Here is a 26,196-nt window from a genome sequence, read left to right on the forward strand (position 1 = left end):
TAAAAATAGATTATGAAATCAAACCCTCGAAATTAAGCCTTTTCTGCCCAGCGATTTTGCTTTTGCGGGCCTTTAGTCGCATTTGCGACGCTGCACCTGCGGAAAAATCATCACAGGTGTTGTTCCAACTTAAGCCCAGAAGACTCGCACCTACAGAGGACCCCCTTAGCACTTTTGCAGACACTATCCGCTTCTGCGATCCAAGGCCTCCCTGCCATCTCTGCTTCTGCATTGCATTCCTCGTAACGGCGACTCCGCTTCTGCGGAACATGGACCGCACCTGCGGTCCCAGCTGGCCATGACAAAACACGCTTCTGTGGATTGAGGTCCCCCCCTTGCAGCTCGAGAGCTGCTCCCTGCGGCCTAAATGCACATGTGCGATATCACCAGAAGTAGCAGTGCTTCAGCAATCTCATAAGTCCAAACTTGTTCCGGATTCAATCCGAATCACCTCCGAGGCCCCCGGGACTCCGTTCGAATATACCAATAAATTCTAAAATACCTAACGGACCTACTCGAGGCCAAAAATCACATCAAACAATATCAATTCTACGAATCGCAACCCAATTCAAGCCTATGAAATTATGAACTTTCGAATTCCAAAACTAATGTCGATTCGTGCCAAAACAACTCCGATTGACTTCAAACTTTGCACACAAGTCATAAATGATATGACAGACCTATTTCAACTTCCAAAATTAGGATCCGACCCCGATATCAATAAAGTCAACTCTCGGTCAAACTTTTCAAATCTTCTAAACCTTAAATTTTCTAACTTCCGCCAATTCACACCGAAACGACCTACGGACCTCCAAATCAACATCCGGACACGCTCCTAAGTACAAAATAACCATACGGAGCTATTCAAACCGTCAAAACTTCATTTCGGAGTCGTCTACAGTCTACACAAAGTCAAACGACGGTTAACTTTTTAATTTAAAGCTCCAACTTAGGGACTATATGTCTCATTTCACTCCGAAACTCATCCGAAACCAAAACCAAACATCCCCGGCAAGTCACGCAACCATAATAAAAATAGAGGAGGCACTAAATAGGGGATCGGGGCTAAAATACTCAAAACGATCGGCCGGTTCGTTACATCCTCTCCCTCTTAAAACAAACGTTCGTCCTCGAACGAGTATAGAGACATACCTGAAGTGGCAAAAAGATGAGGATAACGGCTATGCATATCATGCTCGTTCTCCCAAGTTATCTCCTCGACCGGTTGACCCCTCCACTGAAGCAATGTTCCTTGACCTCAACTTTCGGACATGCCTATCCAAAATGGCCACCGGCTCCTCAACATAAGACAAATCCTTGTCCAACTAGACTGAGCTGAAATCCAACTCATGAGACGGATCATCGTGATACTTCCGGAGCATAGAAACATGGAATACTGGATGAACTGCAACTAAACTAGGTGGTAGTGCAAGCCTGTAGGCTACCTCTCCAATCCTCTCAAGAATCACAAAAGGTCTGATATACTTAGGGCTCGACTTTCTCTTTTTCTCGAACCTCATAACACCCTTCATGAGAGAAACCCGGAGCAAGACCCGTTCCCCAACCATGAATGTAACGTCACGAACCTTCCGATCCGCATAACACTTCTGCCTAGATTGGCTGTGCGCAATCGATTTTGAATCAATTAAAACTTTTCCAAAGCATCCTAAACCAAGTCTGTACCCAATAGCCTAGCCTCACCCTGCTCAAACCAACCCACCGGAGACCGACACCGCCTCCCATACAAGGCCTCATACGAAGCCATCTGAATGCTCGACTGGTAAATATTGTTGTAGGCAACCTCCGCGAGCGGCAAAAACTGATCTTAAGAACCCCAAACTCCATCACACATGCACAGAGCATATCCTCCAATATCTGAATATTGCACTCAAACTGTCCGTTCGTCTAAGGATGGAATGTTGTGCTCAACTCAACCCGCGTGCCTAAATCACATTGTACGGTCCTTCAGAATCGCGATGTAAACTACGTACCCCGGTCAGAGCTGATGGATATCGGCACACCATGAAGTCTGACAATCTCGCGAATATAAACCTGAGCTAGCTGCTCTGAAGAATAAGTAGTCACCACTGGAATGAAATGTGCCGAGTTGGTCAACCTATCCACAATCACCTATAATGCATCGAACTTCCTTTGAGTCTGAGGGAGCCCAACAACAAAATCCATAGTAACCCGCTCCCATTTCCACTTTGGAATCTCTAGCCTCTAAAGTAATCCACCTGGTCGTTGATGCACATACTTCACCTGCAGACAATTTAGGCACTGAGCTACATACTCCGCTATGTCTTTCTTCATCCTCCTCTACCAATAGTGCTGGCTCAAGTCCTGATACATCTTAGCGGCACCCGGATGAATGTAGTACCGCAAATGTTGAGCCTCTTAAAGAATCAACTCACTCAACCCATCTACATTGGGCACACATAGCCTTCCCTACATCCACAACACACCGTCATCCCCAATACTGACCTCCTTGGCATCGCCGTGCTGAACCGTGTCCTTGAGGATAAGAAGATGGGGGTCATCATATTGACACTCTCTGATACGATCATATAGAGAAGACTGGGAAACCACATATGCCAAAACTCAACTCAGCTTGGAAACATCCAATCTAAAAAATTAGTTGGCCAAGGACTGAACATCCAATGCTAATGGCCTCTCTATTACCGGTAGATATGCTAAACTGCCCAAGCTCTCCGCCTTACGACTCAAGGCATCGACCACCATATTGGCCTTCTCGGGATGATACAGAATGGTACTATCATAGTCCTTAAGCAAATCTAACCATCTCTACTACCGCAAGTTAAGATCCTTCTGTTTGAACAGATGTTGTAGACTCCGGTGGTCGGTATAGACCTCACAAGGGACATCGTACAAGTAGTTCTGCCAAATCTTCAAGGCATGAACAATAACTACTGACTCAAGGTCGTGGACATGATAATTCTTCTCATGAACCTTCAGCTGTCCAGATGCGTAGGTAATCACCCTACCATCCTGCATCAACACTACAACGAGGCCAACACGCAACGCATCACAGTATATAGTGTAAGACCCCAAACTTGTAGGAAACATCAACACTGGGGTTGTAGTCAAAGCAGTCTTGAGCTTTTGAAAGCTCTCCTCACACTCCTCGGTCCACCTGAACGGAGCACCCTTCTAGGTCAGTCTGGTCATAGGTGCAGCAATAGATGAGAAACCCTCTACAAATCGACGGTAATACCCTGCCAAATCAAGAAAACTTAGTAGCTGAATATGGTCTGGGCCAACTCTACACTACTTCAATCTTCTTCGAATCTACCTTGATCCCCTCGCTCAACACTACATGACCCAAAAATGCGACCGAATCAAGCCAGAATTCACACATCAAAAATTTTGCATACAACTTCTTTTCTCTCAAGGTATGAAGCACGATCCTTAGGTGTCGCTCATGATCCTCTCGGCTCCGGGAGTACATCAAGATGTCGTCAATAATCACAATGACGAATGATACAAGATAGGGCTGGAATAAACTGTTCACCAAGTGCATGAATGCAGCTGGGGCATTGGTTAGCCCAAATGACATCACAAGGAACTCGTAATGATCATACCGAGTCCGGAAGGCAGTCTTCGAATTATCCGGTTCCCGAATCTGCAACTGATGATAGCCTGATCGCAAATCAATCTTGGAGAACACTCTGACACCCTGTAACTGGTCAAATAGGACATCAATGTGTGGCAATGGATACATGTTCTTCACTGTAACCTTGTTCACATGTTGATAATCAATACGTTGCGCATAGAACCATCCTTCTTCTTTACAAATAAGATCGGAGCACCCCAAGGTGATACACTGGCTGAATGAAACCCTTATCAACCTACTCTTGCAATTGCTCATTTAACTCTTTCAGCTCTGCTGGGGCCATACGATATGGTGGAATAGAAATGGGCTGAGTGCCCGATAATAAATCAATACCAAAATCGATATCCCTATCGGGCGGTACGCCTGGAAGATCCGACGAAAATACATCTGGATAATCCCTCATTACCGGAACTGACACAACGGTAGGAGTATCAACATTGACATCTCTCATGAAGGCTAGATATGCCTCACACCCCTTCCCAACCATCCAATATGCCTTAAGGAAGGACACCACCCTGGTAGGAACATAATCCAAGGTACCCCTTCACTCCAACCGCGGCAAACCTGGCATAACTAATGTCACCGTCTTGGCATGACAATCAAGGATAACATGATAGGGCGACAACCAGTCCATACCCAAGATAACATCAAAATCTACCATACTGAGAAATATTAGGTCAGCTCTGGTCTCAAAACCACCAAGAACAACTAAACACGATCGATACACACGGTCAACAACAATGGAATCCCCCACAGGCGTGGACACATAGATAGGAGAACTCAAAGAAGCACAGGATATACCCAAATATAGAGCAAAGTAAGATGATACATAGGAATAAGTGGAGCCTGGATCAAATAAGACTGAGGCATCTCTCTAACAAACCGGAACAATACTTGTGATGACTGAGTCGGATGCAACCGCCTTCGTTCTAGTAGGAAGAGAATAACATTTGGCCTGACCTCCACCTGCCCGACCTCCACCTCTAGCTGGCTGTGCAAGTGGAGTGGCAACTGGTTCCTTAACCACGGCCTGAGAAGCTTGATGGCCATGTGGAATACATGGGGCCTGAGTAGTCTGTGGAGGTGCACCCCTCCTGAGTCTAGGGAAGTCCCTCATCATATGACGAGTGTCACCACACTTAAAACAAGATCTTGGAGGACGTGGCTATTGGAAATGGCTCGGGCCTGGTCGGTTGGACTAGCCGCTGAAAGCACCCCGTGCAAGAGGTGCACTAGACAGTGGCGGTGTATATTGGGTAACCTGAGGCCTAGGAGTAGCCGGACTACCTTGGAAGCTGGAAGTGCTGAATGAACAGGACGACTCACATAGCCGCTACCATGACGGGCTGCAAATGGGGTACAGGCACCACTATATGTGCTAGAATCTCGAGGCCTCTTAGCCTCCATCTTCTCTCTCTCCCAGGCCCATATACCCTCCAATATCCTAGGGATTTCCACAGCCTACTGGTACGGGATGTCAGTCTCCAACTCTCGCGCCATGCTGAATCTAATACCAGCGTTGAGCTCAAAATCATAATTCGTCCACAACATGGAAATAGATAATACTAGAACACATGGGCACGGTCAATAAAAGTCAAGTTTCATACTCCTGAGCTAGTATAAGGGGCATGCTACGGTGTATGCTTGTGCGAGTGTACTACTGTAGCTCAAGTCAACAAGTAATATCAAAGACATCGAGTAGGTCATCGAAGCAACAAAACAAGTCATGTAAGGTGTATGACAAACACAAGGAAAGGCGCACCATCACACGAAAATCACCAACACAATAACCCCAAGCCATCAGACATCATCCCTAACATTGCCACCCTTATCCCTCTGATAGCCACCCGTATCACTTCGCCCTGACAATATCATTAGCCACCCTTATCTCTCTAATAGTCACCCGTATTACTCCATATAAATGCCACCCTTATCGCTCCGCCTTGGCAATAACACAATAGCCACTCGTATCACTGCATACATTCAATAATAGTGAGATGACACCCTTATGCCCTACATAACAACAACGGTGAAATGCTACCCTTATACACCGTATAATAACAACCGGGAAATGCCACCCTTATACTGTACATAACAACAATGGTGAAATTCCACCCTTATACTCCGCATAACAACAACCAAACAACAAAACAATTCACACGTGTTATCATCACAATACCAAAACATATCAAGTCGTATCGCAAGTGCCCATAGGCCACAACCTTTCCAAAGATTCAACGATATCAATATTTTCACAACAAATAGCCCATGGCTCAACATAACATATATAGAATCTCAATAACAACAAAATAAATGGAAAAGTAACTGTCACGACCCAAAACTAACCTCTGTCGTGATGGCGTCTATCGTGGAACTAGGCAAGCTGACTCATTTCTAAAACAAACCGATATTTTCATTTCAAAGAAAATTTCATGGTTATTTAACATAAAACCTCCATTTAAAGAGTTTAAATCAAAGAAAAATAGAAGTGCAAAAAAGAAAAGCCCGACATCGGGGTGTCACTAGTCATGAGCATCTACTACAATCTGTCTAACAATATCAAGGCTAACTCAGCCTGGAAAATAGCTAAATACAACTAGAGGAAGATAAGAGGGAGAAGAGCAGGGGCTGTGATCGCCAAACAGCTACCTTACTATCTCCAAGAAAAATCTGCAACCAAAACACTCAATAACTGCTACTGTGTCCAGCTACACCTGAATCTGCACACAAGGTGCAGGGAGTAATGTGAGTACGCCAACTCAGTAAGTAACAACAATAAATAAAGACTGAGCAGTAGTTACGAGCAATAAAGCATATAACGTTCATATTATGAAATCTCAGTTAGGTACAACATGCTTTAAAAATCAGTGTTTGAATCGAATCATCTCATTTAAACCCGGTTTCAGTAAAAATTATTTAAAGATATTTTTCTAACAGTTTTTCAAACCAAGGCTCAATGCAAAAATGAGCAACAGAAATGATGAAATCATAAACAGCCCCTCGGGCAAAACATCACTCATAAACAACCCCTCGGGCAAACCTCACAGTCACTCGTGCCACTCGGGCATACCTCATAATCACTCTTGCCACTCGGGCATACCTCACAATCATTCATGCCTCCCATCCCCCAACCTGAGATGTGGCAGGAGCAAGTGGAATCAACCCCACCTGAGCTAGAGTGCCAAATATGCTCAAAAACTGTGCGAGAGTCTCTTAAAGTGCAGGGGTAGTAAAAGCATCTCAGGTTGCTGCTCTCCAACTGGAGCTACTAGTGACTCCTCTATAGGAGCTCGGGCAGGTGCTCTGGCTGCACCACGTCCCCATCCCGGCTCTGGCCTCTCGCAGCTCTAGCAGAGGGCGTGGGTGTCAGATCATCTGATCCAGCTGTGCGTGTCCTCACCATCTGTGAGAGAATAGAAAGATAGAGATTTAGAATTTCGAAGACAACAATTTTGCATGATAAGGAATCGAAGAAGTGAAACATTTCCTAACAGTTCCATAGCCTCCCGAAGATAAATACAGAGGTCTCTGTACGGATCCGCGAGACTCTACTAAAGTTGCTTGTGACTCATAACACCTATGAATCTAGAGCTTTAATACCAACTTGTCACGATCCTAATTTCCCATCGCAGGATGTCGTAATGGCACCTAGTCTCTATGACTGGGTAAGCCTAACATTCATGCAGAAATAACTGAAATAATAATTAAAGTCTCAAAACTCAGCAACTATATAAAATAAACTCTACAACTCAGCATATACAACTCCACAACTGAGCTCTCGCTAATACCTGGGTTGGTAGGAGGTACATGGATCTGCACAAAAAGATGTACAGAAGCGTAGCATGAGTACACCACAACAGTACCCAGTAAGTGCCAAGCCTAACCTTGGTAAAGTAGTAACGAGGCCAATTCAAGGCCCTACTGGAATAAATAAGAAAAATTGTACAAGTGTATGGCAGTGTAGTAATGACAATAATGAAATTGAAATAACAGTAACATATCAAGGTTAGCTACACAGAACTAAAGCAAATAATACAACATAGAGAAAATGAGGAATGATATGCTAAGGAAACAAAACAATCAAAGACAAGTGCAATAATAGATAAATACCAACAAGAGTCACTACCGAGGTACCGCCACGTAGTCTCAAATAACAAAATAATTCACAATCTTTCCTTATATTACCGTGGGAGCCTTGCATTTAGTTTTGAAAATTATTTTTTCCAAAATAGCTTCCCGCATTTTAGCGTACTTTATCACACCGAGTGGCTTCAAGTAGTTCCCCTACTAGCAACACGCGTATCAAGCCCACCTTATCTCACTGCATGCGTTTCAACCCCCAAAACCTTATACCACCTCATGCGTATCAATATCACAACATATCACAAATCGCACCTCAAGTGTCCAATATCACAACTTGCCAAAGAATTCAACAATAACAGTGTTTTCACATTAAAGAGACCATAGCTCAATCACAATATACACAAGAGTCTCAACAACAACAACAACCGGAAGTGGATAACTCAACAGAATAGTATTTCACAACTTAACACTTTGCTTTAATGTGAATCACAGCCTTTATATCTCAATACCAGTTTCACCAACAAGATATTCCAAGAATAACAACTTCAAGAAAAGAATTCAATGGTCAAATAATGAATACTGAATAAAGGAATCAAGAACTTCAACTAAACATGTAGAGAAATTAACAAGTAAGAGATAAGACAAGTAGAGCATGTGAAAATAGCTAGTGATGATGAAGATAACATGTTAAGATAACTCGATTAAGGCATGAAAGGAATCTACATAGCTAAAATTGGTAAATTTCCACATTTAACTCGTGTACACACTCGTCACCTCGTGTACAGGGCTTTCACACATCACATTTATCACAAAACAACACCAATCCTAAGGGGTAATTCTCCCACACAAAGTTAGGCAAAACATTTATCTCAAAACACGCTAGTCAATCCAACTCTGAACGGCTCGAATCTAGCCAAAATCACTTTATACTATAAATATAACTATAGAAAACTATTTCGAACAATAAAAGTACGATCTTAGCAAAGAAATAAAAATCAACTCAAAAAAGTCAACCCGGGCCCGCGTCTCGGAACCCAACCAAAATTATAAAATCCTAACATCCATTCGATAACGAGTCCAACCATATAAGAGTTACTCAAATCCGAACTCAAACTACCTTTATAATCCCCAATTTTAGCCTAAGAAGTTTTCATAATTTTCCCTCAAATTTTCAACTCAAATCACTAATTAAATGATAAAATTAATAATAGATTCATGTAATTTAACCAAAATCAAGTTAGGATTTCTTACCCCAATATTGTCCTTGAAATTATCCTGAAACATCACCCTAAACGAGCTCTCTAGGTCCAAAAATGAATTATGAAATCAAACCCTCGAAATTAGGTCTTTTCTGCCCAGTGATTTTGCTTTTGCGGTCCTTTATTCGCATCTGCGACGCCGCACCTGTGGAAAAATCATCGCAAGTGCGGTTCCAACTTAAGCCCAGAAGACTCGTACCTGCGGACCCCTTAGCACTTCTGCGGACACTGTCCGATTCTACGATCCAAGGCCTCCCTGGCCATCTCTGCTTCTGCGATGCATTCCTCGCATCGGCAAGTCCACTTCTGCAGAACATGGACCGCATCATCGATTCTACGAATCGCAACCCAATTCAAGACTATGAAATTATGAACTTCCGAATTCCAAAACTAATGCCGACTCATACCAAAACAACTCCGATTGACTTCAAATTTTGCACGCAAGTCATAAATGATATGACAGACCTATTTTAACTTTTAAAATCGGGATCCGACCTCGATATCAATAAAGTCAACTCCCGGTCAAACTTTTCAAATCTTCCAAACCTTAAATTTTCTAACTTCTGCCAATTCACGCCGAAACGACCTACGGACCTCCAAATCAACATTCGGACACGCTCCTAAGTCAATAATCACCAGACAAAGTTATTGGAATCGTCAAAACTCCATTCCGGAGTCGTCTACACAAAGTCAAACTTCGATCAATTGTTTCAACTTAAAGCTCCAACTTAGGGACTATATGTCTCATTTCACTCCGAAAATTACCCGAAACCAAAATCAAACACCTCCGGCAAGTCACGTAACCATAATACAACATAAAAGAGATAATAAATAGGGGATCGAGGCTAAAATACTCAAAATGACAGGCCGGATCGTTACAGAAAAGGAACTAAAGAGCCATTTTATTTTTCAAAGCTTTGGTCTCTTAATCTTTCTTGTTCTTTCTTTCTTTACTTCTTGTAATTTTCATATTTTATGCTAGTGTTGGCAATATAGGCCATATTATAGAAATCCTTTCTTTTTCAAATACTCGATAATGGAGTAGTGTCTTTTTGTTGGGATAGTTGATGAAGCTTGATATGTATTTATAATAGTTTTCTCAATCTTATTTACATACTAGGCCTGAGATTCTCTAGCTCCACTTTTATATTGTGCTGGGGTGTTAGATTTTAATTAGTCATATCTATCTAGTTATTTCTAAAGTTACTTGTATTGATTTTGTAATTCTCACAAAGCAAAATCGTTACATATTGACTAGTGTGAATCAGTAGATAAATGATAATTTTCAGCAATCCAGTATTCCAAATATTGATTTTTGCTTACTTCAATTTTAATTCTCACGAAGGAATTGTTATAAGAAATATCATTGATTTCTTCATAAAGATAATCTCAAGAGTTCTTTACTACTTCTTGGCGCAATTCATGCAAGACATATATTTCGGTCTTATCATCACTAGTTGTAAGTCAGTTAATAATATAACCTCAAGGAATATTATTAATTATTTAATTTCTAGTGAGCAAAGCATATTGTATTAGCAATAAGCAATTATCCATTAGTGAAATATATTTAGAAATTGAGATTTCATTATAAAAATATTGTCAAGTGAATTCAATGATTCCCAACACTTTTTAAATATAAATTTCATCAATTTGGTTCTCTCAAATAGTAGCTAAATTATTACAAGTTTGTAGCATAGATTTTCCAATTTCTGTGGGACGATATCTTAAACTATACTAGAATTTGACGGAGAACTAGCAAATATTTCATATGCACTAAGAGCTCGTCATGATCACTCATTATGCACTGCTCAAGGATTGTATGCTCTCTTAATAGTTAAAATAGGGATTATAAGAGAACATAGGAAACAGATTTGGGTTGATAATACTAATATACCCCGGTTGATAATGCTAATACACCCCTCTTAAAACGAGATTCTTCACATCAAATACGAAGTATTGAACAACAAAATGGTTAGGCAAAATTCATGAGAAAAGGAGCTTTTTTCTAGAGTCTATTTAAGGAAAAACATAAATGGAGCCCGAGGGAGAAGGAACTGTAATATATTTGTAAGGATATAACTTTACTTTACTATGTAAAATTTTGTTTATACTATTAGTATATTATAACATGATATAACAGGTTATTTATCTTATTTATTGGTGACTAATCTTTCTAATTATAATCAATTAAAATTTATGTTATCAGCATATAGAAGTTAAATTTGTCACTGACATTTAGTTTATTCTCAAAATTACTTTTCAAAAACCTTTGGAAACACTACCTCAAAACGGAATCGACACACCAATAGTTGAGGACTTGGGATATGAATCTTTCTTATTATAGTAAATCACAGACGTGATTTTCCCAATAGTTGATTTCTTGGAGATATGAAACAAATCTTTAACATATGTGCATGCAATTAACTATATCTAAAGTTCATAAGAAATATGGAACCAGAAGAGGAGATCCATTTTCTGGCTACTTTGCTGCTGCAGACCAAACCCTAATTAACATGATTTGACAAGACATTTTCTTGTGCCCCGAAACCTTGTCTTTACCTTAAAATTAAGAAAAAATGTTTCAGCAGAAACAACTGTAGCTTTGAGTAGAATATTAAGATAATTCACCCAATCTAGAAACACACATCTTATATTACATATCTAGAGAACAATCATTTACAGAAAATTCACTTCTCTTTTCCAAAACATGGAACAAATTTAAAGTGTATAAGAGTGAATTTGGAGCATAAACAAAGACAATTTAGCTCGTTTGAGGGCGAACGAAGAGAAACCAACTATGGAAATATTGAGTCTTTTAATCATGTCAGAGATTTTGCATCAAACTGGAGACGAAGATCCAACGTCTTGTTCGATCTCAGACGTTGATTCATCTTCTAATTCCTCAAGATTAGGTATCCCAACAGCGCCATGACCGCGTCCAAAGGACTTAATATGATCTTTCAGAGACCTCTTATGCTTAAAATCAGAGCCACAAATGCAATACCAAATCTTGCCACAATTCTTCTCATGGGTTCTCCAATCACCTTTCACAGCAAATGGTTTCCCACATTTCCTACACATAAATGGCTTGACTCCATGTTTCCTCTTGTAATGTGTTTGAAGGGTTCTAAAGTCTTTTAATGGCCTTGCTCTTGGGTGATCAATGTTGTGCTTGCAACCTGGTGCACAGCAGTAACAAGGCAGCCTTAGCATTGCACTTGGTTGTGTCCCTCTTAAGGATTCTGGCCCTTTTCTGTATTGGGATCCATGTCCCCACATATGCATCTAACATGATCAAGAAAACTATAATTAGAGATGAATAAACTGGTATATATGGATTTAAGTTGCATACATCGATAATAAACATGTTAGTTAGTACTATTTTTATCAGGTTATCAATTAATGTTTACCAACAATTACATTATAAGTAACTTGATTATGTGAATAATTGTATACTATTAGTGCATAGAAACTAAACTCAACAATATAGGCAAATGGATTGCAATATATATATTGGAGAACTTTTAATAATTATGAAGAACATTTCATACATTTATCTCGAAGAGCCAAAAAGAAGAAATTATGATTGTATGAATCGTATATCTACGATTCTCTCTGTCCCAATTTATATGGTGGAGCTCAGATTTCGAAAGTCAAACTTTTTAATTTTGACCGTTAATTCAAACATAAAATTTGTAAGTTTTTTGAAATAAAATTTATATATTTAAAAACTACTTTAAAAATACAATAATTAATAATTCAAATTATCTAAAAGACATATGAAAAATAGTGATCAAAGAAAAATTCATTTGACTCTCGAAATGCGAACTTTACCACATAAATTGAGACCGATGGAGTAGAATATCTATTTGAGAGTTTTAGACGAACAGTCATGCCGAAGCATTTACATAAAAGTAATAAAGAGTTGAATAACATTCAGAGAGGCAAAGTAGGATTAATTCCACTAAGAATATCAAAGGATATGCATAGAGTAAGATGATGATTAAATCTGCAAGTAAACCATGGCTTAATTATGGTGCTTTTTGAAACACTTGGCTGAGTAAATAAGCTAAGGAGTAAGAAATTCAAATTTGCTAAAACTTGAAGGACCAAAAGGACAAAGAAAGTTTTTGAACAACAGTTATCTTCAAGTTGGAGCATGACAAATAGTTAAAAAGGGTTTCATTCAATGGTATGTGGTGACATTTGAAAAAGCAACTTGACCAACAGTCATCTTCTGCAACAAAATAGTGAGTTCTCAGAAGTAGCATTAATGCAGAGAAATGAATGAATGATGTTTTACTGAATTTGAAGGGATGAAAATCAACTCTGTCCGGATTCTCCTGAGGAGACCTGAACTAGTGATGAAATACTGGAAATCTTGTCAGTTTTTACACTGCCAAATTTGTCAGTTCCCGTTTGACCACATTCACCTGGTTGCAGAAGTTTAGCACTAAATAGTTTGAATATAATACCCCTACCCAAACACGAAACAGGAAAAGGAAAAAAAAAAGGAAAAGGAGAAATATATTTTATTAGAAAAACTGCTCTAGTATCAACCATTAAAATGTAACCAAATCTGGTGGCCAAAACCCTCATTTCATGCATAAATGAAGTGAGGTGTAAAACAAAAATATAAACCACAAATAAATAAGAAATAGAGTTAAAAAAACTATAATTATATTGATGAATTAGTCATAAAAAATATACATTGAAGAACAGGCCAGGTGGACCGTTTTGAAGACAGAGGACCTTAAAGAAACCCAGAAAGAAAAAGAATCTAGGTTGAAGCTAAAAACATGAAGAATCAAGCTTCTGAACTCTTCAATATAAGCATTTTACGACACAATTGTAAAGGAAACAAAAGAGAACACAAAATTTCAGACCTCAACTTGTAATTCATTCATATAAACTGAATTACCAAAAAGATACTTTAAATAAACTTGATGGAGAAAACAACGATTGGATAGGTCTGTACTGACATAAGTTCAACTGAACCCACTATTTTAGATATACAACATATAAACACATTTTAAAAAATCACTAAATTTCAAGAAACATCAAATTCTAAACAAATAAACAATAACTATAATGTTAAAAAAAATTAAAAAGTCAACCCATCAATTTAAATTCTAAATCTGCTTCTATAATACATACCTGAAGATTGTTGTATCTGTTAAAAGTCTTGTAGCAAAGATGGCATGAGAACTGTGTTGGACCAATGAGAATCTGAGAAGGGGTAGGGATCCAATACTGACCCTTATTTAGTTTGCTCAAAGGGACATCAAATTCTTTATTTCCCCCAACACTTTCAGATGAAAATGAAACCCTTGAGGAAGTCAAATCAGAGCTAGGGCTAATTGGGAGCCCTATATGTAAAGAAACACTCACATTTTCATTATTATTATTATCTTCCTCAGCTATACTACTAGTAGTACTCTCATAAGAATACTTAGTAGTATTAGTCTTGTCCAATTTATCAACATTTTTGAGAAGGGGAAGAGCTTCTTTTAATGGTGGTGAAGGAGGAGGAGCAAGAGAAACTTCTTCTTGGAAATTCATGTTGTTGTTTGAATTATTGTAGCAAAAGTTGGGAGAAGAAAGATATTGTTGATGGAGAGGAAGGAAGTTGAACCATCCTGTGAAGAAATTATAGTAGGGTTCTGTCATACTGAAAATAAGTTTCAGTTTCAATCTGTTAGAAAATTTTCTGGGAGTTCTATTGTTCAGAGACTCTCACTATTTTTGTCTAACAGCTATCTTTAGGGTTTATGTGTTTAGGGGTGTGTGTGTATATATATATATACACATAAGAGTCTATAGATATGATGGGGAAATGGAGGATGGGTGAAGGGAAGAAGAAAGAAAAGGTTAAGGGAAGGGGTTGAAGGATATTGGAAGGAGGTTCACTAGCTACTTCATGTGACAGTGAAATGAAAGGAACCAGTAATACAGTGCTATGATATATTACCTTCCTTTTTATTTTTAATTTACGTGATACTATTTATTAGGCGAATTTTAAGAAAGAAACGAAAACTTTTTAAATTTGTGGTCTTAACCAATCATACTTCCTCCAATCCATGATAAGTGATTTTTTGGCCTTTTTTGTAATCTAAAATAAGTAATTTTTTCAGATTTCAAGAATAAATTAATTATTTTTTTTCTACATTGTCCTTGGAGTAAATAATGTTGGAGTATGTGTTAGGGTGTTTATGTGAAGAGATAGTAAAGGTTAATATGATCAATTTCATTGCTAATTAATGTTAAAAAGTAGATTTCTTAATCTGTGTGAAAACATCCAAAAAAATTACTTATTGTGGACCGGAGGGAGTAATATTTATGTGACTATAATTCTTTTGAAACTTATAGTATTAAATATGTTAGAGTATTTTTGTGGCTATAAAAACTTTTTATTAAGAGTAAAATTAAAAATTAAAATTAAATTCTTTCCTTATTTAGAAGGAGGTCATTATTATTTTTAGAACGAACTAAAAAGAAACTAGATTAACATAAAATAAAATGGAGGAAATTTTTTTTTATTAGTCTGCCTCGAAAAGAACAGATTTTATATTTATAAAAAAATTTATTCTAATATTAATGATTTAAATTACAATCATATAAATATCTTGATATATTCGAGATCGCAAGTTTTAAAAATATTTTTGTTATATACGGTTAAAACTTTTTTTTTCTTTTTAAAACTTCATGACTAGTGAAACGTGTGTCATATAAATGAAATAGAGAATATTATAACTTATTGTTATAACGAGTGTGTGGATAATGAAGGAAATATTTTAGCAGCTTTAGGATTAAAGGCAGCGAACCAAATGTGGGTGAGGGGATAATAAAGGAAGTAAAAGCCAAAGGACAAAGTCAGAGACTACACATAGCAGGTTGTCTCCCTCAAGAATCATTGTGAAAATTCTTGCCATGTTGTACGTTGTTTTAGTGGTAGAATAAATTTACTCTCACTTCTTCTTTCTTTTATTAGCCTTTAAGTATTTTCAACAATCTCGAGCTTTTGCTTTGAACAATGTGTCTGCTGTTTTCTATGTGTGAACCCAAGGCACATTTAACTTACCACTTTTATATTCTTCTCACCGGTTTCCTTTCTTCCTTTTTAAAAACCAAAATTACCTTCTCCACTACAAATTAAATAGAGTAAAATATAAAATTAACTGGTCAATAAAATTAATGAGAGCTTATTAACCAAAAAGTATATAAAATATATATATTAAATATATATATATATATATATATATATATATATATATATATATATATAACACATAAATATATTAAAAAATATACTATCAGCTATTATTTTTAGGAATAGCTAAAAATATACGTTTCTCTTTACCAACTCTAAGAAATACTAACTTCTGTTTGCTAAAAAAAAATTATTGAATAAGAGCACCAAGAAAATTTGGAAGGTGCGTGACTTGTTTCTTGAGTTCGTTACTAAGAAAATTTAGTAGAAAACTCTGATTTGACTGATTCTCATTCTTCTACTTATACCAATAAGACCTGACCGACGTCGAAATACAAAAGGAAAAGGACTAATTACCATGACTTTTTCTTTAGTTATATAAACTTCAAATTTATTTTCGGTTCCTGGGGTCCGAGGAGAGAAGAGGGTCAAGATCATGCATAAATGATATGATATCGATAGCTTCCAGAAAATATTATTGCTAAGCTACCTTAACATTATAAGTTCAAGATTACAATAAAGGTGAAAATGAAGTAATTCTTGTGCGGCATTTATTGTGGCTTATAGCCTGTTTGACCAAGCCGGAGAAAAATCAGCTTATTTTGAGAAGTGTTTTTTTCAAAAGTGCTTTTAAAAAAAGTACTTTTGGAGAAAACAAGTTTGTGTTTGGCTAATCACTCTAAAAAGTATTTTTGAGCAAAAAATAAAATTTAAAAATACTTAATTCTTTTAATATAAGTTAAATATATTAAAAATTATTCAACAAATATAAAAGCATTCACCCCTAAAGTCACTATATATTAGAAAGTTATCCTAAAATTAATAAAAAATATTTATACATTAATATCCTAAGTATTAGGTTTAACGGTTATTTTTGTATATACTATATTTTGTTAAGGGTATTTTTGGTAAGAAAAAAAGTCAAAATTGCTTCTGCTTCTGCTTTTGAGAAGAAATTACTTTTTCTGCTTCTCAAAAATTATTTCTACTTCTTCCCAAAAATATTTTTTTTCCCCAAAAAAACTTAGCCAAACACCTCAAAGTTAAGGAAAGAACGTGCTTTTGAGGAAAAAAACACTTTTACATGCTATTAGTCTTACAAAATCCAGATAGATTCAAATAGATTAGTCACATTGCTTACAAATCGAAACAATTCAACATCCTCCTAGTTTAAGAATTTTGTGTGACATTAATTATTGAAAAAAGGTAATTTCATCGCACTTTAATTAATTGATAGTGTTGAATAGGGGTGTACATGGGTCGGATTAGTTCGGATTTTCTAATTACCAAATCAAACCAATTGTATCGGGTTATTAAATCTAAATACCAAATCAAACCAATAAAGTCGGATTTTTCGGGTTTTTCATTTATTTTTTTCCATAAAGTCTTCATAGCACAAAACGTAAAATTTGTGATCCAAATATTTCTTTAATCCTAGTAAGACATAACTATATAAGGTGTTTTTCAATAAAATAACATAAATATGAGATGAGTCGTGGCATTGTACTAAAATATTCAACAATAAAGATAATAAAATCACATAAAATAAGTATTACTAATAAGCCATAATGAAAACAAACATAATTTAAAATTATAACTAATAAGTACTATTATTTACATGACTAACCACTAAAAGAAAAATAAGTTATACATTTTATCTAAACCATGGAAAAAGTAAAAAATAGATATCCAACACTATTTTCATTCATAGTATAATTGTATTGAATGTCTTTTATTATCATTAGTATTGATTTGATTTTGGTTTAGGATTTATTTGAGTTAGTAATATTTATGGACTATAAAACTTATTGGAGCATCCAAAAATTATAAGCTCAAGATTGAAATAATACGTTAAAAGATAAAATTATGAAAAAACTTAAGAATATTTATAAACTACACTACCATAAATATTTTTATGTATTAAATATATTTAAAACTTTTATACATATAATGTCGGGTTTGTTTGGTTTCGGTTTGACTTTTTTTAGTTAAAATCAAATCAAACCAAATATGGTCGGGGTTTTTTTTCCAACATCAAAACAAATCAAATCAAACTATAGCCGGATTTTTTTTCTCGATTTGACTCGAATTATCGGGTTGGTACGATTTGTCGGTTTCATTTGTACCCTTGTGTTCGAACTTACTTTGGACTTTTCTTGTTCCGTTGTTTTTACTAATCAAAGAAGCTACAGTATTCTCCAACTTCTAGGCTACCAACGCAAAAATGTATTGGATTTATTTTTTTCTTTTGTGAAAATTAAGAAGTTTCTAGGGTGATCGTGACACGTGGACTCAAGCTATAACGTTGAAAATAATAGATGCAAAAAAGCAAATCGAGCTTCTTCTTTTTCCATAAGCATTTCGTTGGTTGTATGATATGATTTTAAACATAAACCATATATCCATCTCTGCTTTTTTATTGGCGAATTACTCATCTAGGAGATAACACCGTGGTGACGCGTGGAGCTCTTATAAAACACATGAAAATGAAAGGCAAAGTGTAGTATATATAGTAATAACTTCACAGAACTGCTTAGTGCTTACTCTATAGCCAGCAAGGAAAATGATAGCCATGATCAGAACACTATTCATTCCTACAGAAGATAGAGCATTGTGTGAGGAAAATGGAAAGGCCAAAAGGGGTGAAACGGGAATTGTTTGTCAATTCATTCCTCATTTTTCTTTGTTAATTATTTCTATTATTTTTTTTATTTCTCTTAAGATTATTGAGAAAGTTAAGTAAATTTGGTTATCAGTAACCCGTCTTTTTCTAGATATTGACTTTGACCGAAAAATCAATTTTTGGTTAAACAAATTGGTTCCGTTGCCGGAAAACTAATAATCTATTCACTTTCCAAATTTTAATTTTTAACAACCAACTATGTCAACTGCTAACGAAAATAACCAGTTGAACCCACAAGGTGAAACTCCACCACTCCCTTCTCCAACGGGATCCCCTCAGCAATCCCGTGGAGGTTCACCTGAAAGGTCTACATCGCGTGCTGATGATCAACAAGGAGATGAACAAACTGTAGAGCAGGACTCTCTAGAGCAATTGATTGCAGAACACGTGAATAGTGCTCTACAAGCTTTTATTAGAGGATTGCCCAACGCGCCATAAACTCCTCCACCGGTCAATACAGCAACCCTAGAAGACCCACGCTCAAGACTTGGCAACTCTGGAAGTGGAGAAATTCCAAACGAATCTCGTGATTGAGGGTCAGGTACACCAAATAATTCTAATCTACAAAGTTTAGTACTAACTTTGCAGAAACAAATCAAGGAGCAAAACGATCGCATAAAGCAAATACCTGGTGTGCCACCCGTGATCAAAGGGGTGGATATTGACAAGTATTCGCAACAGCCTTGGAAGCCAAGTACAGCGCCTTTGCCAATTCCTAAAAAGATTAAAATTTCTGATATTCCAAAATATGATGGAACGACTGACCCACGATATCAGTAACTGCATTCACAACTGGCATGAAAGGAAACGATTTAACCAAGTAAGAAATTGAATCGGTTTTGGTTAAGAAATTTGGTGAAACACTCACTAAAAGTGCATTAACATGGTATTCTCTTTTACCTGAAAACTCTATTGATTATTTTGCTGAGCTTGCAGATTCAATTATAAAAGCACATTCGGGAGCTCAAAAGGTTGAAAAAGGGATGGAAGGCAACTTTAAGGTAAAACATGAGAATACATAATTACTCAGGGAATTCGTAGATAGATTCCATCGGGAGAGGATGATGTTACCTCGGGTACCTGATAATCGGGCTGCTATGGCATTCGCGAGTAATTAAAATGAGAAATGTTCAGAAGCCACGAGAAGACTGAAAGAGAGTTTGCGGGAATTTCCATTAACAACTTGGAACGATGTGTACAGCAGATACAACACAAAATTGTGGATAGAAGAAGATACGGTCGCACAACCAAGAACCGATGAAAAAGCAGGATCGAGACGTTCGAAATCAGGGGGAAAACAAAACACCGAAAAAAATAGGTACGAACCTTACATAGGACCTGTTGGGCGAGACCCTCGATCTAAACAAGAAAACACATGATTCGATTCAAGACCGACGAAAAAAGATACGAGTTCTTCATCTAGGTTCAGAAAGGAACGGGATGTACGAGGCAACGATTCTGGTACACACACAAGGGTAGGAGATTATAGCTTTAATGTCAGCACCTTTGAGTTAGTAGTTGTTTTAAGAGGTATGGGAGATAAGGTGCAATGGCCTAAAGAAATGAGATCAAATCCAAGCAAAAGGAATCCATATTTCTTGTGTGAGGTTCACAATGATCATGGCCATAAAACAGTAGATTGTAGACTACTGCAGGGAGAGGTCGAGCACTTGTTGAAGCAAGATTATCTAACTGACCTGTTCAACGAGAAAGGAAAACAATCATATATAAAGAACAAACACGAACCCCCAAAACCTCCATCACCAAAAAGAATAGTTAATGTGATAACTGGGGGAGATGAGGTCAATGGTGTAACTTATACAGCTGCAAAAAAGACGTCAAAAGTCATGGTTAGCGAGTTCGCCAAGCCTTGGATAGAGACAGTATAATATTTGATGATGAATATGCGGACGACTTGATGATTCCTCACAACGATACTAATATAAAGCGAGTTTTGATTGATTCAGGTAGTTCGATAAACATCATTTTACTAAGGTGGTGAACGAAATGCAAGATATCAACAAGGTGATACCAAAGATACGATCCTTGGTCGGGTTTGATAATTCAAGTGTTATCACAAAAGGGGAAGTTTTGCTCACCACATTTGCAGAATGAGTTGTTAAGGATACAAAGTTCCAGGTAGTAGATGCGGACATGGCATATAATATAATTCTGGGAAGACCATGGATTCACAACATGGATGTCATCCCATCCACATTACATCGGGTTATCAAATTTCCTTCACATTGGGGAATCCGTCAAATCCGTAGAGATCAGCAAGCTTCAAGAAGTATCAACTCGGTGGTGGCTTCGAGCAAGGTAATCAATGATGTAGACGCAAAATAGCAACTACAGAACTCGGTTGAGGACATTGCTGCAAAAACCTCAACTGAAGGCATACCAGGACAAACTGATATTGATTCGAGACCTGATGTTATTCAAGATCCAGAAAAAAATAAAAATATTAAGATAACTGCTGAAGAACTCGAAGCTATATTGCTATTTACACGTTGGCCAGACAGAAAAAGTTTACATCGGAGCAAATTTAAGCCCAAAAATAAAAGGTAAGTTAATCGAATTTTTACAAGCTAACGTAGATTGCTTCGCTTGGTCGCATTTAGATATGACAGGTATACCACTGGAGGTAATGACTCACAAATTGAATGAGGACCCATCATACCCACCTATCAAGCAGAAGAAGAGGAAACAAGGATCCTTCAAAAAAAGATGAGGTACAAAAGCTTATAAAAATTGGTTAATTACGAGAAGTAAAGTACCCTAACTGGTTAGCTAATATCGTAGTAGTTCCTAAAAAGAATGAAAAATGACGAGTTTGTGTAGATTATACTGATCTAAATAAAGCTTGTCCAAAACATTCATTTCATCTGCCACATATAGATCAACTAATCAATTCTACCGCAGGACGTGAACTTTTGAGTTTTTTAGATGCATATTCAGGATATAACCAAATAAAAATGGACAACCTAGATGAAGAAAAAACTTCATTTATCACAGACAGGGGGACTTACTGTTATAAAGTCATGCCCTTGGGTTTAGAAATTGCTGGAGCCACGTATCAAAGGTTGGTGACTAAAATATTTCAAGAGCACTTGGGAAAACCATGGAAGTCTACATTGATGATATGCTGGTAAAGTCGACACACGCGGGAGATCATTTTCAACACTTGTCAGACACTTTCGAGATTCTCAACAAATACAATATGAAGCTAAATCCAGAAAAATGTGCTTTTGGCGTGGCTTTAGGTAAGTTTTTAGGCCTTCTCATTTCTAACAGGGGTATTGAAGTGAATCCTGCGCAGATCAAAGCTATCGAGGAAATACCAGAGATACTCATGAGGAAAAAAGAAGTGCAGAGATTAACAGGAAGAATAGCAGCCCTGGGGAGGTTTATATCAAAGTCATCAGAAAAGAGTTTTAAATTCTTTTCAGTATTGAAAAAGCAGAATCAGTTTGAATGGAATGATGAATGCCAACAAGCCCTCAAGGACCTAAAATTGTATCCGTCAAATCCGTCTTTGCTAGCCAAACCAAAAGACGGTGAAAGGCTTCTCATTTATCTTGTTATGTCAGAAGTAGCAGTAAGTGCGGTATTGGTACGAGAGGATAAAGGTAAGCAATCCCCAATGTATAATGTTAGTAAATATTTGTTAGATGCCGAGACACGGTATCCCCATTTGGAAAACTTGCTTCAGCGTTAATCATGGCATCTAGGAAGTTAAGACCTTATTTTCAATGTCATCCTATTTTTGTAATAATTGCTTTCCCCCTGAGGAATATATTGCATAAACAGGAGTTACCGGTAGGTTAGCTAAATGGGCAATAGAATTGAGTGAGTATGATATCATATATCAGCCCAGAACTGCAATAAAATCGCTGGTTTTGGCAGATTTTGTAGTGGATTTCAGGATGAATTTAGTTTATGAAGCAGAAAAGAACTACAGGTATTTACCGGATCTAATATGGGGACTTGGACTTTATTTACCGATGGTTCTTCAAACATTAAATGAGCGGGTTTAGGAATCGTACTAATTCCACCTTCACGGGAAGTCATAAGATAAGCAATAAAGTGTTATCCAATCACTAACAATGAGGCAGAGTACGAACCTGTGATTGCAGATTTGGAACTGGCACAAGAACTTGGTATAGAGAAGATTGTGATCAAAGGTGACTCACAGTTGGTGGTTAACCAGATCCAGGGGACTTACGTGGCAAGAAAAATGTGAATGCAACATTACCTGGAAAAGGTACGGGAATTACTTAGACAACTTCAGTCGTGGAAGGCCATACAGATACCTAGGGAAGAGAATGCAGAAGCAGATGCGTTGGCAAATCTCGCGTCTATCACGCATGTAACAAATGCAGAAAATGCTATCGTGATACATTTGTTTCATTCGGCACTTGACCAAGACAAGAGCGGGGTAAATTTTAATAATCTAACTTGGGATTGGAGGAACGAATTTGTGAACTTTTTGTAGTATGGAATCTTGCCCGAGGACAAGAAGAAGTCACAATTGCTTCGCCAAAAAGCCTCCTGGAATTGCTTAATTCGTGGAAATCTATATCGAAATATGTTTGGCGGACCTTTAGCACGGTGCCCCAGCCCATCGCAAACGGAGTATATGATGAGGGAATTACATGAGGGGCACTGCGACAATCACCGGGGGAAGATCATTGGTAAAGACATTAATAAGAGCAGGGTATTGTTGGCAAACAATGGAAGAAGAAGCAGAAATCTTTGTAGCCAAGTGCGATAAATGTCATCGATATGCCAATAACATGCACCGCCCAACAGAACTGTTACATTCAGTTATTTCACCATGGCCTTTCATGAAGTGGGGAATGGATATTGTAGGCCCGTTACCTCAAGCTAAGGGAAAGGTACGGTTTTTATTAGTTTTAACATATTATTTTTTAAAATGGGTAGAAGCGGATGCATTCAAACAGGTGCGAGAAAAAGAAGTCAGGGATTTTATTTGGAGAAATATTATTTGTCAATTTGGAGTTCCAAAAGGAAATCGTATGTGACAATGGACCGCAGTTCATAGGTACTAAAATCACAGAATTCTTTCAAAGTTGGGAGATCAAACGGATTACGTCCGCATCTTACCACCCTGCAGCTAATGGACAAGTTGAGTCGACAAATAAAGTTATCATTAATAAATTGAAGAAGAGATTAGAAGAATCAAAAGGCAAATGGCCAGAACTGTTACTGGGGTGTTGTGGGCCTATCGAACAACAGTAAAAACAAGTACGGGTGCGACTCCATTTTCGCTTGTTTATGGTGCAGAAGATTTAATTCCGGTAGAGATAGGTGAACCAAGTACGAGATACACACTTCTTACTGAGGAAGCAAATAAGGAGGAGATGCGAGTAAATCTGGATCTATTAGAAGAAAGGAGAGAAGCAGCATTAACTCGAATAGCGGCTCAAAAATAAATGATTGAGCGATATTACAACAGGAAAGCTAATTTGAGATGCTTCAAGATTGGGGACTTCGTCCTCAAAAAGGTGTTTCGATCGACAAAGGCGGCCAACGCGGGAAAGTTGAGTCCAAATTGGGAAGGCCCTTATAGGGTTCGAGGTATCGCTGAAAAGGGAGCATACGAGTTGGAAACCATGGATGACAAGGTACTATCATCAAACTGGAATGCAGTTCACTTGAAGAAGTACAACTTCTAGACGAGGAAAGTACCCATGGTCAGGTATCACGCAATTCAATTTTGTTTTATTCTTTTAAATTTTACTAACCATTTTAGATGATAGGCAAAAGACTGGCCCGTACCAAATGATGATATTAGACTTAAAAGGCACATGGAATACTGAAATATTTCCGGTCTAGGTTATGCAGTCATCATCTAAATAAATATCTATGAGTCACGTTCGTATTTTCCTTTTCAGGGAATGGACCAAAAGGAAGGAGTAATCCAGTGTTCGAGATTTCATACTTCAAGGCTCCAACACTAGGGGGACTATGCATATAGAAGAAAGTAAAAGTCGCGAAAATACATACTTCAGTTTAGCCTAAATCAAAAACCTTGAAGAAACAAACCTCTTGAATTTTTCAAAAGAGTGTGAACTCGTGAAAAGGATGTAAGATATTACATGTTCCTACGAGTTTTAGGTTAAGGACAAAATCTTGTCACCGGATAATAGACCCAATTTTATATTTTTAAATCTGCTACAATAAAAGCAATTATGAAAGTGTTGTACCAGTATCGTGAAAATAATGTACGAAATTTATTTGAAAGTTCAAAATATAAAACTTTCTCAAATTAGTTCTTTTTTCATGTCTACATCATGTTTCATATATTTGCACCAATATGAAGATGAGACGTCATCTTCATCAGTGTCGTTAATATAAAAGGGCCCTCTTTTATAAAAACTTGTGTTTATCAAAGTCATGGATTGTTAAGGCATTTTTAAATGCAAGAAAAAGCTCAAACATCAAAAAATCAAAGAGCATAATATGTGGCAAAAGCAACCAAAACGTTTATAAAAACAAAAAGATGCCAATTTGTCATTAAATTCCAAAATTAAGCTAAGGGAAAAAACAACATACGGAAGTCCCAAATAAAAGATGACAAAAAACAGAGGAAAGGAGAAAACTAAGGAGCACCATCAATGAGAGTATCATCAACGGGAGAAGAAGGATTAACTTGAGCAGAAGAGGCATGAACATCAGCTCTACAAGTCCATCCCCATCACCCTTGGAACCTTCATCTTAGGGTGAGAAAAAGCTTTGACATTGTTGAGTTTTATCGATTGCTTCTTTAGCCTTAGCAATCTCAACATTAAGTTCAAAACCCTCCTAGTTGTCTTCAATTAGAGTCTCGAAGCGAGTGTTCAAAAAGGCCCAGCTCACATCTAACGATAGCTTATCCTCGAGAGCCTCATAATCCTTCTCCCACTGATCAACCTCAGCTCTCAGCTCTTCTTTTTCTGCTTCTGAGGCATCAAATGATGTCTTCAAAGGAGCAAAATAACTTTCCAAGAATTGAATTTTATCTGCAGAGGCGCGGAGATCTTCCTGAGCTTGGGTAAGCGTCTGAACCAATTCTCTCGCGTAAACCTCTTTTTGATTAAGGAGCTCTTTCAAACTCCTTATCTCTTTGGTTGCCTTGGAAAGTTGTTCAGCAAAAGAGGATTCCAGTATATCCTTGTCCTTCCCAACTTAACTGGAAGAGGCTTTTTCAATCGCTAACTCGGCAGAAACCATCCTCATTTGACGCTCCAAAGCATTCTTCTCTTCTGTAAGAACTTCTTTTTTCAGCTGAAGATCTTCGAATTTTTCCATCCAATTGTCAGCC

At 37.4% G+C, this 26,196-nt stretch overlaps 1 protein-coding gene across 1 annotated transcript; it reads right to left on the reverse strand.

Moving 5' to 3' along the window:
* Positions 1-11,563: 11,563 nt before the first annotated feature.
* On the reverse strand, positions 11,564-14,909 carry LOC107782988 (zinc finger protein WIP4-like). The gene is made up of 2 exons (XM_016603943.2): positions 14,134-14,909; positions 11,564-12,261 (listed from the first exon to the last, which is right to left on the reverse strand). Exons 1-2 carry the CDS (start codon positions 14,644-14,646, stop codon positions 11,815-11,817), a joined length of 960 nt encoding a protein of 319 aa, XP_016459429.1. The 5' UTR covers positions 14,647-14,909; the 3' UTR covers positions 11,564-11,814.
* Between the last annotated feature and the right edge of the window lie 11,287 nt (positions 14,910-26,196).

Source organism: Nicotiana tabacum, chromosome 19, assembly GCF_000715075.1.
Source record: "Nicotiana tabacum cultivar K326 chromosome 19, ASM71507v2, whole genome shotgun sequence".
Lineage (NCBI taxonomy): Eukaryota > Viridiplantae > Streptophyta > Magnoliopsida > Solanales > Solanaceae > Nicotiana > Nicotiana tabacum.